Source organism: Mustela erminea, chromosome 19 (genome assembly GCF_009829155.1).
Source record: "Mustela erminea isolate mMusErm1 chromosome 19, mMusErm1.Pri, whole genome shotgun sequence".
Classification (NCBI taxonomy): Eukaryota; Metazoa; Chordata; class Mammalia; order Carnivora; family Mustelidae; genus Mustela; species Mustela erminea.
Genome location: NC_045632.1, coordinates 58,704,865 through 58,721,156, shown reverse-complemented (window position 1 = coordinate 58,721,156; position 16,292 = coordinate 58,704,865). Strand labels below are relative to the sequence as shown.

Sequence of the window (16,292 nt, the reverse complement as noted above, 5' to 3'; positions counted from 1 at the left end):
TGTGACCAGAGTCTGGATGAGGAGTCGTGGACAGTGGGATGTGGGGCTTGGGGAATGGGACTGGAGAACTGGGGGTGCAGACAGGATTCTACTCTTGTCCGAGTGCCCTGCTCGGCCAGATGCCATCTCAGGGGTCCCACCTGCCTGTGGCTTGTCTCTGGGGCTCGGCTCACCAGAGCCCCTGTGACCACTTGGTGGACAGCAGGAACCCAGATGCTGGCTCAGGCCTCCTGCCATCCCCGACTGAGGGTCCAGGCAGCAGAGGAGGGGAGCCCTGAGCCCTGCAGTGGATGGGCTGGTCAGCCCTTCTGCAGACTCCTTCAGAGGGTGGCTGCTGAGCGCCCCGTGGACCATGTCGGGCTCCCTCCAGGACTCAGGCTGGGGACAGGCTGTGGAGCCCAGGTGAACGGCCCTCCTCACCACGGAGCTTTACTCCCCCTGCTTCTAACCTTCCCCAGTTCTGCTGGGAGGCAGGCTCCCACAGGGTGCCAAGGACGCGGGGAGACATGCTGTGCGGCTACGGCACAGAGCCCCTCCCCCAGAAGGTGCTTCAGGACTTCATGGGAAGCAGTAGGATGTGCGTGCTCGGTGCTGGGCGAGACGGAGACAGCTGCTGCAAACGACCACACTCCCTGAGCCCGGCTCTCGCGCGCGGCCTTCGGCCCTTTCCGGGGACTCTGCTGACAGCAAGGACGGTGGCGCCGTGTCCCCTGGCAGAGCGCAGGACATGGTGGAGGAGAAGGAAGGGGAGCCCGTGTTCCGCAGCACATTGAGGACAGAGTTCTAGAACGCCACGGTTGCAGAGGCGGGGGGGAACAAGCGGGGACGGCAGCGCCTGCAACCCCACCAGAAAAGGTAAGGGTTAGGGCAGCCACCTTGCCCAGCGGGCCCCAGTCAGAGGGAAAAAGGGAGTCCTGGATCCTGGGGCTGTCAGTACAGCACCCAAGTCGGTGGCCCCTGGCGTGACTGGGACTCAGACTGGACGGATAGGGGATATTTCAAAGAGGCCCCAAAGGGCTCCCAGTGAGGGACACGCGCGTACGTCAGGAATGTAACTCTGACCCCATGCTGGGTGTGGAGACTACTTAGAAAGTGTCAGAAAAATGTTAAATCCCATTTTTACCAAACCCACAGGATTGAGCATTGGAGCTCCCCGTGCCTGTCACGGGTCCATCAGGCAAGGCCGCTGCGTGGTCACAAACCCCACAGCTGCCCCACCCGCAGCACAGAAGCTCAGATCCTTGTTCCAGGGACACGAGTCCCCTGCACGCTCGGCCTGCTTCGGGCTCCCAGTCGCCGCCGTTGGGCAGGCACGCGCAGACAGCCATGGCGTGAGTGCTGTGGGGCTAGGGGCATGCCCTGTGCTGGCTGTGCCCGCCTCAGCGGCCCACCACTGGTCCGTCCCCTCGAGCCAGGTCAGATGGTCCCCTCTGTCGCTCTCGACCCGCAAGAACGACCCGCAGACGAGGTTGAGTGGCAAACTTCTTTATTGTCAGTCTTCTACATATCTTGATCCGGGAACCCCGCACCACAATTTTAGCCCCCTATTATAGTCCCAAAGCTTACATAAGGATCAAACATCACATCACGCGCTATACCTATGCACCAATCATAAACCCTACAGGTGACCTTATCGAAGAGCATGTGAGGTGCCCGTGAACATCTACGTGACTCTGCAGGTGCCCATTGTTCTACATGTCCTGTGTCTATCCCATGACTTATGAGGTTAATAATATACCCAACCTATGACTATAGGCATTGAACGTGCGTCGTCCACGAGCGCACCCATTTTCCTTGGGTTAAACATTCACAGTCCCATTGTCCTGGGCCTAGTCACCTACGTGACTGCCATCCACAAGTGCATGGCTCCCCACACCCCTCCAGTCTGCTAGTCCTCCGGTGTCAGGCCTCTGCGGGCCCCTTGCTAGCCCAGGTTGCTCCTGTGCACGTCATACACGGTGGCCTCTGGGAGCCGTGGCAGGGGGCAGGCCCAGAGCAAGCCCCACGCAACATGCTTTCCACCAGGGACCTTCGGTTGGTTCACGCACTGCACAAGTGCACCACGGCTCTGGGACTCCACAATCTCGGCTCCTTCTCCTACCCGAGGGCTTTGGAAACGACAGCCCGATGGATGCCTCTGTCGGCCACAGGCTCCTCTGGTCCCACGTGCCTCCTCCGAGGTGCCAGTGAGCCAGCCTGTGCCGGGAGGGAAAGGAAAACACAGGGAGAACGCAGGATCCGCCCGCTCCAGTGATGCCAGCTGAGTCGCACCGGCGCGGACGGTTTGCCCGGCGATCTGACCCCCGCTTCCTGGGGCTTGGCTGGTGCTCCTCAGTCTTCTACCGCCGGCCCCGGGCTTGGAGAAGTCGGTGGCTCGCCCAGCGCACAGGGAGGGAGCGGCCGGCCGGGGCGGGGTCCGGCCCCGGTCACTCTGGCTATTCCGGAGCCCCAGCAGGTGTGCCGTGCGGGAGGCACCGGGTTTCCGCCCGACGGCATTCACGGGGCGTCCTGTGCCTGCTCGGCGGTCTGGCTTCTCCGCACTGCCCCGCGCCCTGCGTGCACGCGTCGTCCTTCCGCGTGGAGACGCCGCCGACCTTCCTTCCACTCTTCCCAGCCCGAGCGGCCATTCGGGTCGCTCCGGCTCAGCGCGGCCGACGCGGCGGAGGCTGCTGGCCGTACCTTCCGCTGCGCCGAGGGCGCCTTCTCCGGGGTGTGCCTGGCCGGGAGCCACGGGCCGCGGGCACGGGCTTCGGAACACCGCGGAGCGGTCAGCCCGCACCGGGACTCCTGCTCCGGGTCCGGCCCGCACCGGGACTCCTGCTCCGGGCCCGGCCCGCACCGGGACTCCTGCTCCGGGCCCGGCCCGCACCGGGACTCCTGCTCCGGGTCCGGCCCGCACCGGGACTCCTGCTCCGGGCCCGGCCCGCACCGGGACTCCTGCTCCGGGTCCGGCCCGCACCGGGACTCCTGCTCCGGGTCCGGCCCGCACCGGGACTCCTGCTCCGGGTCCGGCCCGCACCGGGACTCCTGCTCCGGGTCCGGCCCGCACCGGGACTCCTGCTCCGGGTCCGGCCCGCACCGGGACTCCTGCTCCGGGCCCGGCCCGCACCGGGACTCCTGCTCCGGGCCCGGCCCGCACCGGGACTCCTGCTCCGGGCCCGGCCCGCACCGGGACTCCTGCTCCGGGCCCGGCCCGCACCGGGACTCCTGCTCCGGCGGCCGCACCGGGACGGGCCGCGGCAGCACAGCGCGCACCGACACCCTTGCCCGCGCGCCCGCCCGCGCACCCGACGCGCCCCGGGACCCCACAGCCGCGGCTCCCCGACAGGCGCGGCCCCCGGGCTCCCCAGGCTCGCCCCGCCCGAGCCCCGGGGGCTGAGGCACGACGCGCGTCCAGACGCGGGGCTCGCGGCCGGATCCGAACTCGAGGAACGCAACGGGCGGCCGCAGGGGGCCTCGCGGGCAACAACCGGCTCCCCCGGAAGGCGGTGGGGGCGGTCCCCGCGCCGGGGAGCGCCGTACGCTCCGCCCCGAGCCCTCCCCGTGACCCATCGACCCCGAGGCCCGCGCCGCCATAGGCCAATCAGCCGCCAGATAAGGGCACATGCCTAGAAGGCAGCGCTCGATTGGCTGAGCTCGGGGAACCAGGCGGTGCTCCGGGGCCGTTGGGCCGGAAGGGTGGGGCCTGAGGCGGCCAGCGGGCGGAAGGGGCGGGACCCTGGATGGGCGGTCCCCGTGACCGTGCGTGCCTGCGTGCTCGTGCGTGCTCGTGCGTGCCCGTGCGTGCGCGCGCGCCGCGGGCGGGGAGGAGCTGGACGCGTGAGCGGCCGCTGGACTGTGGTCACCCGCCTCACGATGGTCACCACAGCCGCCTCCGCGGCGGCGCGGCCGGCGTCGCGGCGGGCACTTCCGGGAGCCCTCGCGTGTCCGTTGGTCTGTCGGCACGCACTCCCCCGAGCGCGGCGCGTCAGGCAGGTGCGTCCCTGAGCCCCGCTCGCCGGGCCGTGGACGCCGCAGCCGGCGCGGCCCCAGCCGCGTCCCCGGGCCCGGGTCACTGCGGCCCAGCGGAGGCCGGAGCGCGTAGGCAGGGCGGAGGGCACGCCCCCGCGGACGTAAGCACCGGACGGCCGCGCCGTGTTTCCCGAGCGGGAGCCCGGGGTGGGGCCTTGAGGCTCGGGGCGTCCCCCGGACCGCGGTCAGGGACCGTCCGTCCGTCCGTCCGTCCGTCGGCGGCGGCGCTTCCCCGGCGGGAGGAGCTGCTGTTGCCCCGGGTTCGGCGCGGAGGCCCGGGATGAGTCCGTCCGGCGCCGTCCGCGCCGAGAGAGCCGGCGTCCGGCGGGGCTGGGGTCGGGCCGGGCTGAGCGGCGCCCGGGAGCCGCGCGTCCCCCGCGCCGACCCCGCCCGGCCCGGCTCAGGCCGCGGGAAGCCAGCGGCGGGGCGGGGGCGGCGCGGGGTCGCGGAGAGGGTTCGCGTTAGGAGCGGGGGGCGCGCCCCCGGCCGAGCGGCTTCCCGGGTCCCGGGTGCGCCCGACCGCGGCTGCTAGCGGCGTGTGCCGGGGCGGCGGGCGGGTCCTCGTTGCGGGCCGCTCCGGCTTCGCCCGCGGGCGCCCTGGGGCCTGGGCGTGGGCCGGTGTCGCGGCGCGAACGCTGCCCGGCGTGCCCCGCGGCCGGCGCAGGTGCCCGGGGTGGGGGCCGGCGCCAGCGCCTCCCTCCCTGCAGCGCGGCGACCCCACCGACCCGGGAGTCCGTTCGGCAGCGCCGGCCCAGGTCCCCCCCGCAGCCCCCCTCCCCGCCCGCAGCTCCCCGCCCGCAGCTCCCCGCCCGGAGCCCAGAACTTTCTAAGCCTCGTGTCCTCGCTTTCCAGGGAGAGCCGGCCGCAGACCTTCGGGACGGAGGCGAGCCCCGGACAGCCTTCGGTAAGGGCGGCAGGCTCTGGGCAGCCGCGGCCCCGGAGCGGGGAGAGGGGTCCGCGGACAGCAGCCCGCGGGGACCGTCCGACCCGGGGGGCTGGATCGCGGCGCGTGGGCGGGCCCCGTGGTTCCGTGAAGGGCCGCCCGCCGCCTGCCCCAGCCCGGGGAGGACAGCACCATCCCCGGCGCACCCGCTCGGGGCATCAGCTTGTCCCTCTGAGCCCGCAGGGGGTGACCGGCCCCTTCCTGCCGGTGGCATGCCCGGGGCCACGCGGCGTGGGTGTGGGGCCGTTGCGCATGGAGAGCGCTGCCGGCGGATCCGCGGCGGAGTCGGCCGCCCGCTCCCCCGCAGCCGGTTGCAGCCCCCCAGCCCCGCTCCCGGAGCGCGGCAGGACGAGCCGACCCCGCAGCGGACTCCGCAGACGGAGCCGTGGTAGCCCGCGCCTGCCCAGCTGTGGGCGGAGCTGGGGGGCCGCTGCCTGCCCTGGGCAGCTTGCCCCAGCCCTGGCTCTCCAGGCGTGGACTCCCTGTTCCGGGGAGCTCCTTGGTGCCCGTCGCCCACGGGGAGCAGGTTTGACTCTGTCTTTTCTGTGTCTTGCCCAGATGTGTCCTGTCCCCAGCACTGTCCCTCGACAGCCCACCTGCTGTGAGTGCCAGGCCAGATTCGGGGGCTTCCTGCCGGTGCCCAGGGTCCAGGCGGCATTGCCTTACTGGGTCCCTTTGTCCCTGAGACCCCGAAAGCAGGTAGGTGACGTCGACCAGGGCTGCTTCCTCCGAGTCCGGGGTGAACCTCAGGGGACTGGTCACCCCTCGAAATCGTAGATGTTATGTGAGCGATTTCTTAAGATTCCGGGGAGGCAGTTTGTATGTTTTTTTTTTAAATCCAGATTTTTCCAAGAATTAGGTGTGTGGAGTTACGACGGACGTGTGGAAAGTGTTCCGTTTGCTGAGTCTCGGCAGTCGTCCACTCTGAGACCGCTGCTGCCGCTGAGCTGTCCTGAGGGGTTCCGCGTGCCCCTCCCCTCCCCGGCGTCCCTGGGCGACCACGGATCTGTTTCCGGCACCCCAGCTCAGTTGGCGTTTCTTCGGGTTTTCTGTGGACGGAATCCTATAGCGGGTCCGCGGTGGCCTCGGTCACTCCCTGTGATTATTTTTGCGCTTCCTCCACGCTGTGGCCGCGTGATGCTGGGTCGTGTCCCTCCGATGACGGGACTGCCGTGCGGCCTTTCGTCCGGTGAAGGCAACGGGCACCGTCTCCACAAGTTCTGTCCGTCGCAAGCCGAGCTGCTGGGGACGCGTGTGTCCAAGTGTCTGTGTGACCGCACTTTCCTGTCTCCGGGCAGATACCTGGGAGCGGACTTGTCGGACCGTGGGGCGACCCAACAGCGTGTGTTGAACTGTTCTCCCGAGGGGTTCTCACTGGACGTTCCCAGCAGCAGCGTGAGGTCCGCTTCCTCCGTGTCCTCGGACGCGCGTGGCTCGGTCAGTCTTGTCGCTTGTAGCCGTCTTGATAGGTGTGTGTCTCCCTGTGCCTCTGTTTGGTGTTTCCATAGTCACAAGTGACGCTGAGTGGCTCCTTCGGACGCTGTGGCATTGGCACGTCTTCCTTGGTCTGTGTCTCTTCAGATGTTCTGCCCGTTTAGAAACCTTTGGTTGGGGCGCCTGGGGGGCTCCGTGCTGAAGGGTCTGCCTTCGGCTCAGGTCATGATCCCGGGGTCCTGGGATCGAGCCCCGCATCGGGCTCTCTGCTCCGTGGGGAGCCTGCTTCCCTCTCCCTCTCTCTGCCTGCCTCTCTGCCTGCTTGTGATCTCTGTCTGTCCAATAAATAAATCTTTAAAAAAAATTTGGTTGTTTGCTTTTTTTTTCTTAAAGTTCGGGGGTTTTGAGAGTTGTTCGTGTGTTGTGGGTATGGTAGTACCTCCTGTTGTACCCACTTGCATTTTGTAAGCATTTCTCCGTGGTTCTGGCTTGTCCTTTTGTTCCGTGCCTGGCGTTTTGCACAGACCCTCAGTTTTAAACCGGACGAGCCCACTTGATCAGTCTGACCCTTTCCGGGACCCCACGTAGCCGTGTCCCGCGCAGCGCGGTACTGGGACGTGCTGTCCAAGGATTCCTGAGAGAGCCTCGCGTGCGCCAAGGCAGGAGGGTCTCCCCCGCATTTTCTTCCAGACGTGCTAGAGTTTACAGTTAGGTTCCGGTCTGCGACCCTCTTTCGGTTCGTTTTGTGTGCGGCTGTGGTGTGGGTTGAAGTTCCGTTGTTTCCATCGTGGTGCCCGGTTGTGCCAGCGCCACACGCCTTCTCCACGGGCCGGCCCTTGCACCGTTGCCAGAAACGAGCCGTGCGTGTAGCCGCGGGTCTGGGTCTGGACCCTGTTCCGGCTGCTGCTCCGCCCGCCCGCCCGCCCGCCGCTGGCCGTCTCCGCTGCGCAGCTTCACGCGGGGCCGGTGCCCTCCGGTGCTGGTTCTCTTCAAGCCGCTCATTGTGGTTTCCTTGCGTTTCCGGGTGAGATTTGGAGTCCGTCTGCCGGTTCCCACGGCAGCTGGCCTAGCCTGGGGGGTTCTCCCTGCTCCTGCTCCCTGCACCCCACGCTCGTTCTGTCTGCGGGACCGGGACGGCGCCGCGTAGCGGGGTTCTGGGCAGGACGGGACTGCGCTCCCAGCGCCGTGCATGCGGCGGAGAGCGTGCCCAGTGAGCACCATCGCTCGCTTGGTGGGGGGCGGAACTGGCCCAGATGTGCCTGTCCCGTTGGGCACTTGTCGTGCTGGCAGGAGGTGGGGGTGGACAGAGTTTCCTGGGTTCTCCGGGGCCTCTTCATCTCCTTCGGATGAGCTTTCCACGCCTCGGCCCTCCCCTGTGGGGCCCTGCGCTCTGCAGCATGTCGCACGCCTGCTCTGGGCCACATCCCCTTCGCCTCGGGACATCAGCAGGGTCCGTGTACAAGCACGTTTGGTGGCCTTTCTGACATGAGACGTGAGCGCGTGGCGGGAACTTGACCGTGGTACGGGGGGTGCCCGACCTGTGCCTACCCTGAGGCTTCCCCGTGTGGCCCGGAGACGGGCCGTGTGTGTCTCCTTCCTTTAGGGACATGTAACACATTGCCCAGCTGCCTGGACTTCAGACTGCAGTCCCTGTCATCGTGAGGGGCTCAGCTGGGTGGCCCGGCCCCACCTTCCCCTGATCTTGGGGACACTGTGCAGGCTCGGATGTTGTAGAGGCCCGTGTGGTCTCTTTGGCCAGACCTGGCTGCTATCACGTCCCCCTTGTCCATGGTTCAAACCAGTGCATGGCCTAAGGAAAGTCCGGGGGTGGGCTCCACACTGCCCTCCTGCCGGAAGGAGTGGGGGTCACAGGGCAAAGGGCCGGGCTGTGGGGAGGGTACAGAACGGGCCAAGGCCGTGATCCCCCACAGCTCATGCCCGGGAATCGTGGCACACAGATTCTCTATGCAGACGGCACACGGCAGCATGCTGCGCCTGCAGACTGTGTTTCCCACGCCACGTCATGCCTCTGCATTCACTCGTGCCGGGGCACACAGGTCTGCCTCGCCCTTTCCAGAGGCTGTCCCATTTCCTGCTGTCCCCGTGTCCCTCCCAGACAGGCCCCTGGGCTCCTGGGCCACTCCGGCCGTGCTGCAGCTCATGTAGTCACGAGTGTCGTTTGGCAGATGCTCACGTGTCCCAGAGTGAGGTTGCTGGACCAGACGCTGCCCGTGATAGACCCTGGCCCATGTTTTCAGGAAAGCTTTGTAGCCAAGAACCCTGAGGCTCAGAGAGGCTAGATGTTGTGCCCAGGAGCCGGTCCTGGAGGCCTGCAGGCTCAGGACAGAGTTATGTCGCCTGCCTGCGATTCACATGTCCCACCATGGCAGCCGTGCAGACCTCCCACGGCAGAGACGCAGGCGGCCCCTGGGAATGTCGTGGGGGGAGGCTTCTCCCTCTGCTGGGTGGTTGGGGTGGGCCTGCGGGAGGGCACAGAAGAGGAGCTCCCCAGGGCCCTGTCCAAGGGCGAAGATTTCTGGGCCACAACCCCTTTGGACCTTCTCTTCTCTTCCTCTTTGTTAGATCCAAAAGATGGTCCGGTTTTATATCCCCAAAACCTCCGAGGCATGCTCCTGCTTATGCCACCGCTTTGGGGGCCGGCTCCCGATGCCTAGGGATCAGGCCGTGATGCCCTACTGGGTGCCCCAGATCCTGAGGCCTCACAAGAAGGTAAGAGGGAGGCTCACGGTAGCGAGGCCCCCAGGGACCGGGGACACCTAGAGGGCTCTGGTGTCCGGGGTCTCCTGGAAGGCACAGTGAGGGCAGTAGAGTGCAGGAGGTGGGCGTGTGCAGGGGAGGACCAGCTCGGTGTCCTGGGGGTGCCGGGAGGGTGGTCACACTGCTGTCTGGAGGGGTCCCTCATTGCTGCCCCCAGTTTCAGTGCCCTCTCTCCTGCCTCCTGCTCTTCTGCTCCACCTCCCCCCCTTGCCTCAGTGCCCTGTCCAGCCCTCTGGGTGTCCCTGGAGGCAGGGGGCCGAGCCAGGAAGGGGCAGCACTCTGAGTTACTATTTCCGGTTTCCTGCTCTGTCTGCGTTCCCAAGGCTCTGGGTTCCAGGGCAGTGACGATTGGGGTTGCTGGCCAGGTCCAGCCCTCCTCAGTCCCACGGCCCCTTCTCTCCCACGCTTTCTGGGTGTCCTGGGTGGTCGGGAGAGGCTTCCTTTCTGCCTTCACCCACTTATCATTTGCTGGTTTTTCTCATTGAGAAGCAAACTGTCCCCAGAATTAAGACTCAGAGGCACGTTGGAAGGGGACCATGGCTTGTATTCTGGTGTCCAGCCAGATCCCTGGGCCCACCTTTCTGGGGGCCACCAGGCTGGGCCGACACATCTGCCCCCATTATTTCTTTCAGGTGTTGAAAAGGCCGCGGAGTTGTAAAGGCATCCAAGGTAACCGAGCATACGTGTCTCTCCCCTCCCTGCCCGAGGAGGGTGGGGTCTCGTGCGGATGGGGAGACTTCTCTCATCCGCAGATGTCTGTGAATCAGAGATGGCGTGTGGCACACGACTGCGTGTTCACCCCCTTGTCTTACCAGGCGACACTAGCCACCTACCATTTTCCCGCAGTGAACGAGAGAAGCCTTAGGCTCTGACGGTCTCTCTGCGTTGGCTTCCAGGGTGAAGCCGATTGGCAGCCTGGAGTTCGATGGTGTCTAAAGTGTATTTTCTTTTAAGGTCGAATCTTGCATAGTTCGTGACGTGTGTGTGTGTGTGTGTGTGTGTGTGTGTCCGGTGTACACGTATGCACGCATGCCAGTGACCTAGTCCGCGTGTTTGCTAACGGTCTGGTGCGGCTGCCTGCGCTGACACACGCAGGACGCGCTGGACGTGCATGACGGCGGACTGAGGCGCTTGTCCCTCCTGCGGTACACACACACGTATGTGTTTGAGAGCTAGTGTGCATGCGTGCGCGTGTTTCCGGCAGCGGTAGTACACACCTCACTTCCGTGTGTTGGTGGTGTAGTGCGTCTCTGCAACAGAGCGTGGTCGGAGAGGCACGTGTTTGTGAGCTGGTGTGTTCTCGTGCACGCGCGTCAGTTTGAGGGAGGACCTCTCCATCCCACCTTTGCTTTCTTTGTCTCTAAAACAAGTGGGTTGGATGGCTCTGGGAGGCCGTGTCCGGGGCCGATGGCCAGCGTGGATGCTTCCTCTGTGTTGCGTGTGAGCCAAGGAGTGGGCGTGCTGGGTGGTTTGGATCAGGTCCTTCCCTTGCCGGGCTGTTCCCATGCTCTGCGTGGTGAGCCCCTTTGCTGGAATCTGGGAAGGGGGGCATGGATGGACGCCGGGCTAGGACTGGGAGCTTGTGATGGGCGAGCAGTTTGGCCTGCCCAGAAGCCAGGAGCAGAGGGCTGGGTGGGACCGTGCCCAGGAAGCGAGTGGCCACCAGCCAGCAGGCCCTCCTTGTAATGCGGCACAAACACATACTTTCCCGGGTCGTAAGAGTCACACGATTAGGAACAGCACAGATGTACACGGCTTTTGTCGGGGCAGTTCAGAGGCATCTATCGAATTATTTTTTGAGCTATAATTGCCATAGAATGTTATATTAGTTTCAGGTGTACAGTGTAATGGTTTGATACATTTTTGGGAAATCACCAACATGGTAAGTCTAGTTAACATCTGTCACTTTATATAGTTACAAATCTTTTTTTTTTTCATGATGAGAACTTTTTTTTTTTTAAAGATTTTTTATTTATTTGTCAGAGAGAGGGAGAGAGACCGAGCACAGGCAGACAGAATGGCAGGCAGAGGCAGAGGGAGAAGCAGGCTCCCCGCCTAGCAAGGAGCCCGATGTGGGACTCGATCCCAGGACGCTGGGATCATGACCTGAGCCGAAGGCAGCTGCTTAACCCACTGAGCCACCCAGGCGCCCCATGATGAGAACTTTTAAGATCTACTCTGTTTGCAACTTTTGAGAAATACAATACAGTATTATTAACTCTGGTCACCGTGCTGTACCCTGGAGCCCCAGGTTGTATTTATTTTTTAACTGGAAGATTGTATCTTTTGACCACTTGACCCATTTCTCCCATCTTTCAGTTTTTGTAATGTGCGTCGTCTTTACTCCGGCAAGCCCTTGTCAGGGTGACGTCTGGGAGACACTCCGACATGCATGTCTCTCTGCAGCAGTGCTGTCCTTGGCAAGGTGTCTGAAGCAGCTGAAGCGTGTCTCGGGAGGATGGACGTACGTGGGTGTGTGTACGAAATGTGGCACCTGCCTTGGAGAGCTCGCAGCCCTCAGGGACGACGGGAGGGAGCCCCGGACACACTGCGGCGAGGAGAAATAAGTTGCTGCCGGCTGCGGAGTTGCCCCCCATTCCCGTGGCCCCGAAAAGCTGAAGCCCCGTGTGGATGTGGATGCAGGCTGTGGGTGTGTGTCTGGGCTGACAGTCACGGTTACCGTGTGGGTGGGAAGACAGGAGTTCAGGAACCCACGAGCAGGACGGGGGGCTGGACGAGCAGCAGAGCCAACAGCAGCAGGCTGGCTCCAGTTTGGGGAGAGAGCCAGAGTCCCTTTACGAGAGGAGCCACAGCAGGAGGACAAGAGCGGTTGGAGAGACCGCTCTTTCAACTGTATAGTCCCACACTTACGGGTTATTTTTATTGGTGGCTTTTGGCTTTGAATACTCTGCATCTTTAGGAAAAGCTAAAAGCTCAGCTTGTTGTTGAATCATGTGCACCCATTTGATGCATTTTCAAAAGCCAGTATTAACTTTTCTCCAGTCCTTGTTTAATAGCTCAGGCAGTTTTTAAGGACGATGAGTCGAGCCCTCACCCATTCAGGCCAGAAGGTGTTCCCAGGACAGGACTGAGGGCCCAGGTCTCACTGGCACCAGGACAGTTAGGATCGGTCTCCCTTGAGCTTTGTACAGAGTGATTTAAAAATATGATTTAAGAAAAGTAATATAAAACTACTTTCCTTAGCTTCAAACCCAGATTATTTCCATTTTATTTTATTTTATTTTATTTTTAAAGATTTTATTTATTTATTGGACAGACAGAGATCACAAGTAGGCACAGAAGCAGGCAGAGAGAGAGGTAGAAGCAGGTTCCCCGCTGAGCAAGAGAGCCAGATGCAGGGCTCGATCCCAGGACCCTGGGATCATGACCCGAGCCGAAAGCAGAGGCTTCAACCCACTGAGCCACCCAGGCGCCCGATTATTTCCATTTTAAAGAGAAAAATCTGTATTTCTCATCTTGTATTTTCTTTGTAAAGAGGGGGCTCATCTGTTTTTCTTCCCTATGTTTTTGTAGTAGGATTAAGAAAATAGTGTATTTTATATCAAGCATGCTTTTACCCATTAGTATAATTGGAGTAGTACCATGGTGTGCGATGTGACAAAGTTTGTGTGTGGTGTGTGTAACATATAAATGTGGTGTGACTTGTAGTCATAGCACGTTAGTAGTGTAACCTAAGTAAGGTGTGGTATCAGAAGGCTCCCACGCTGACCAAAGCCGCTCTCAAAGGCTCGTGTCAGGGAAGTGGAAACACCGGAATCGCATCTGTGGTTGTGGTTTCCAGACACTCCGACCCCGTGTTTCCATCACTGAGTTTACTCATTCTCAGCTTCTTGCCCGTCTGTTTCATCTCTGCTGCATCCACCGGTTCCCTCCTCCAAAAACAAAACAGAAGATTAATGGGAAACACATCCCAGCTAAATTCTGAATTCTCTCATCCATAACTGGTTCGTCATGTGGCTATAAGGGATAGAGGCGCCGGCACGAGCCCCACAGTCAGCCCAGAAATAAGTAAACAGCAGTGTTCTCTTCATCTGCATGATGTCGGTCGGTCCACACTCTCGGGACTGGGACCGGCCTTGCTGGACCCCCTGGCGTCCTCACCCTGGGTTCTGGAGGGTTCTCCCGTGTGTGGTGTGCACCTGCGGCACTCCGTCCCCACTCTGCCCAGGGCCTGACTTGCTTTCTCGCCTAGAACGCCCCCTGGACTTGCACTCCTGGTACAACCGCTGGCGGATCTGCTGTGACGGGCGCCTCCTCCTCAAGTGGCAACAGCTCCAGGCCATTTACCAGCACGAGCCACTGGCCCCAGAGAGGGGAGTGAGCCCCCCGGCCCCCTTCCTGCCCTTCAGCCTCCTCACCCTCCTGCAGGTGGTCCTGAAGGTCGTGTTGGCCATTCGGTGAGCAGGCATGGGGTGGGGGCCCTGGGGGTCCTGGGCCCATCTCACTTCCAGGCTGTTTGGGTCAGGGGCTGGGGCTTCAGCTGAGTCCGGGCTGTGGGAGAAGTTGGCTGTGGCTGAACGAAGGGTGAGGAGTGGCTGCGGCGGGCTCACCATCGGAGTTGCTCACACCTTCCACAGGGCTCTCACGGCACCACACACTCGGTGCGTGAGCGGTGCAGGCACGTCCGAGCTGACGGTGGGGCACTGGGCATCTCGGGGCTGCCCGACTGTCTTTCGTCCACTCCTCCCTGTGGCCTGGCACTGCTTCCAGTGTGCACACGTTTCCATCACGCCGAGGTTGAAGGTGGCTGTTAGAGGCCGCTCGCCCAGCCAGCCCGCTGGGGAATAAGCACAGTTTCAGGCCTGGGGACTGCGGCCTCTCCCCTTGCCCGTTCCCAGCCGTCGAGGCTCCATTTTGGGAAGCCCCTGCCCCAGCCTCGACCCCAGAAACCTCACTGCAGGGCAGGCAGGGCTGCTGCGTTCGGCCTCCTGCTCAGGCTCTCCCATCACACCTGTGCAGGGACGTGCAGATGCACAAGTGCATGTGGATAGAGGTGTGCACAGCTGCATCAGCGGGTCAGGTTGATAGATGTTGACTTGTTTGCTTGATTGTCTTCATGTCATTGTAAGAGGAGTCTTCTCCCAAGTGTCCGGTATCTGCAGGTGGTTGTAGGTGTCCTGTCCATTGTCCCCGCTGCTGCTCTCAGCAGGGGTAGCTCTTTGTCTCTCGTCCTGGCTGGAAGCAGAAGCCCCCCCGCCCCCCCCCCCGCCCAGCCCGCTGCACCCTGCTTGTCTGCTCTGCCGGTGTTGCCTCTGACCCCCGTGATGACAGACGGTGTCCCAGGGCACGTCTGTGTGCAGGTGCTGGTCTGTGGCGTGAGCTCTCCGGCAGGCCCGGGGCTGGGGGCCAGCAGCTTCGGGGGCGCCGCGCGTGAGCTCGCGTTCCTTCTCTGCTGTGCAAGAAGGTTCATCGTGTGTGTGTGTGTGTGTGTGTGTGTGTGTGTGTGTTTGCTAACTCGAGTCGGACTCCCTGTGCGCACTCTGGGAGGAGCCAGGAGGGACTCTCGACTGCAGATGGTACGTGCGGGAGACGGTCCGGGCAGGCCAAAGGGACCGCGCTGGGGAGCGCAGAGGAGGTGTTTGCCTCAGAGCCGGCTCCTTGGGCCGAGCCACAGGTGCCAGCTAGATGCTCAGGAGAACTCTCTTGTCTGGCTGGGGTGTCTGCAGGGTGCCCTGTGAGAGTCCCCCAGACGACACACCAGCTTATCTCAGGAGAAGTTGCCGGCTGCCTGCAGCCTGGCCTGGCAGAGGTTTAGGACTGTGAAGGCCTCGGGAGGGGAGGTGAGCTCCGAACCTTCCCAGCAGGGACCTTGGAGGGCTGAGACTGTCACACTTGCCTTCTCGATGGGGCCCGCCGCAGCCTCCTCGCATCGCGTCCCCTTCACAGCTGCGGAGGGCGCAAGGCCGGGGCTCTCCTTCCTGCCCCGAGGGGGAGAGTGGGCCCTGGGGGCCGAGTGCCCCATCAGAGAACCCATGGCTGGAAGTGGCATCACTTCCCTGTACCCTTTTCCTGCCTGGGCTCCTCAGGGACTCAGAGGGCATCCCCCTGTGCTGCGGGGGTCCCCCGCCTTCCAACCCAGGGAGGCTCCCTGCCAGGTCCTGCCCGGGCAGCGTGGGCTCGGCGTGGGGCCCAGTTCCGAGTAACTGCCTTTTCTTTGCTTTCCAGCCACTTGTTCTGGTTTTGAAGTTGGAATCTTCAGCCACTGCCGAGAACATCAACGAAAATGTCCGTCATAATGAAGGTCTTTAACGAGAATGTCAAGTCAGGGGAGTGCGCGATAGCCACGGTTCTCTCAGGCCCCAGGAGTCACACCCGGGGTTGGGTCCAGGCTCTCAGCAGGCAGTGCTTCGTGGCGGCACAGCTGCTGTGGACGCGGGGGAGACTCCGGCGAACGCGGCCAATAAATGTTATTTGTGAAGCTCCAGAGTGGTCCCTGATTGAACGCTGACACTGGTTCCTCTCTGTGGAGCGGGGCGTGTTCTCCAGCCTGCTGTCCCGTCTCTCCTCCCTCTGCCCAGGTTGGTGGGGACAGCAGGCCCACCGGTGACAGGCCGGAGGTAGGGTTGGCACCTGTGTCAGGTGGCACTCACCTTAGTAGGTCGCATGAAATTACGCGAATTGATGTTTTTATAAACTGAGGTGTCATTTGCATCATAAAATTCACCTTTTTACAGCATATGGTTCAGTGGATTTTGGTGTATTTTTGTGGTGGTGCAGCCCTCCTCCTGCTGTCTTAGTCCAGACCCGTGTGGTCACCCCAAAAAGAGACCTCTCCTGTTTCAGTCCTTGCCTTGTTGCCCAGCGCCTGGCAGCCGCTCACCTGCTTCCCGACGTTTCCTGTGCTGGACACCTCCCGTGCGTGCAGCCCTGCGGCACGTGGGTCGGCTGTGCTGGCGCCTCTCCGCGCACGTGGTAGCCCGTGTGAGCGCCGCGTTCCTTTCTGTGTGTGTACACGGCAGCTTGCGGGACCTTTGGGTCATTTCCGCCTGTTGCTTCCCGGTGACTAGTGCTGCTTCTGTGTGGACGTGTTCCTGTTCCTCTCCGCCTGCGCCCGTGAGTGCCGGGGCGCAGGGTGACCGCCGACCGTGTCGCGCAGCACGCTCCA

At 62.8% G+C, this 16,292-nt stretch overlaps 2 protein-coding genes across 2 annotated transcripts; one reads left to right on the top strand and one right to left on the bottom strand.

Annotated features, from left to right (window-relative positions):
- Window positions 1–1,883: 1,883 nt before the first annotated feature.
- On the bottom strand, window positions 1,884–3,583 carry LOC116578873 (myosin heavy chain IB-like; the record flags this gene model as incomplete). The annotated part of the gene is made up of 2 exons (XM_032323453.1): window positions 1,884–2,801; window positions 2,924–3,583. Coding segments are annotated over 2 exons (693 nt in total), but the record flags the coding sequence as incomplete, so codon positions are not given.
- Window positions 3,584–3,880: 297 nt separating this feature from the next.
- C19H16orf95 (chromosome 19 C16orf95 homolog) lies at window positions 3,881–15,609 on the top strand. The gene is made up of 6 exons (XM_032324974.1): window positions 3,881–3,975; window positions 4,864–5,653; window positions 8,972–9,118; window positions 9,799–9,835; window positions 13,380–13,584; window positions 15,353–15,609. The coding sequence occupies exons 2-6, from the start codon at window positions 5,207–5,209 to the stop codon at window positions 15,369–15,371; spliced, it is 855 nt and encodes a 284-aa protein (XP_032180865.1). The 5' UTR covers window positions 3,881–3,975; window positions 4,864–5,206; the 3' UTR covers window positions 15,372–15,609.
- The last annotated feature ends 683 nt before the right edge of the window (window positions 15,610–16,292 follow it).

Coding starts and splice junctions, on each gene's coding strand:
- C19H16orf95 (XM_032324974.1), top strand. CDS start 5,207: ATGGAGAGCGCTGCCGGCGGATCCGCGGCGGAGTCGGCCGCCCGCTCC. Junction 5,654..8,971: donor CCCTGAGACCCCGAAAGCAG/GTAGGTGACGTC, acceptor CCTCTTTGTTAG/ATCCAAAAGATGGTCCGGTT. Junction 9,836..13,379: donor GAGTTGTAAAGGCATCCAAG/GTAACCGAGCAT, acceptor TTTCTCGCCTAG/AACGCCCCCTGGACTTGCAC.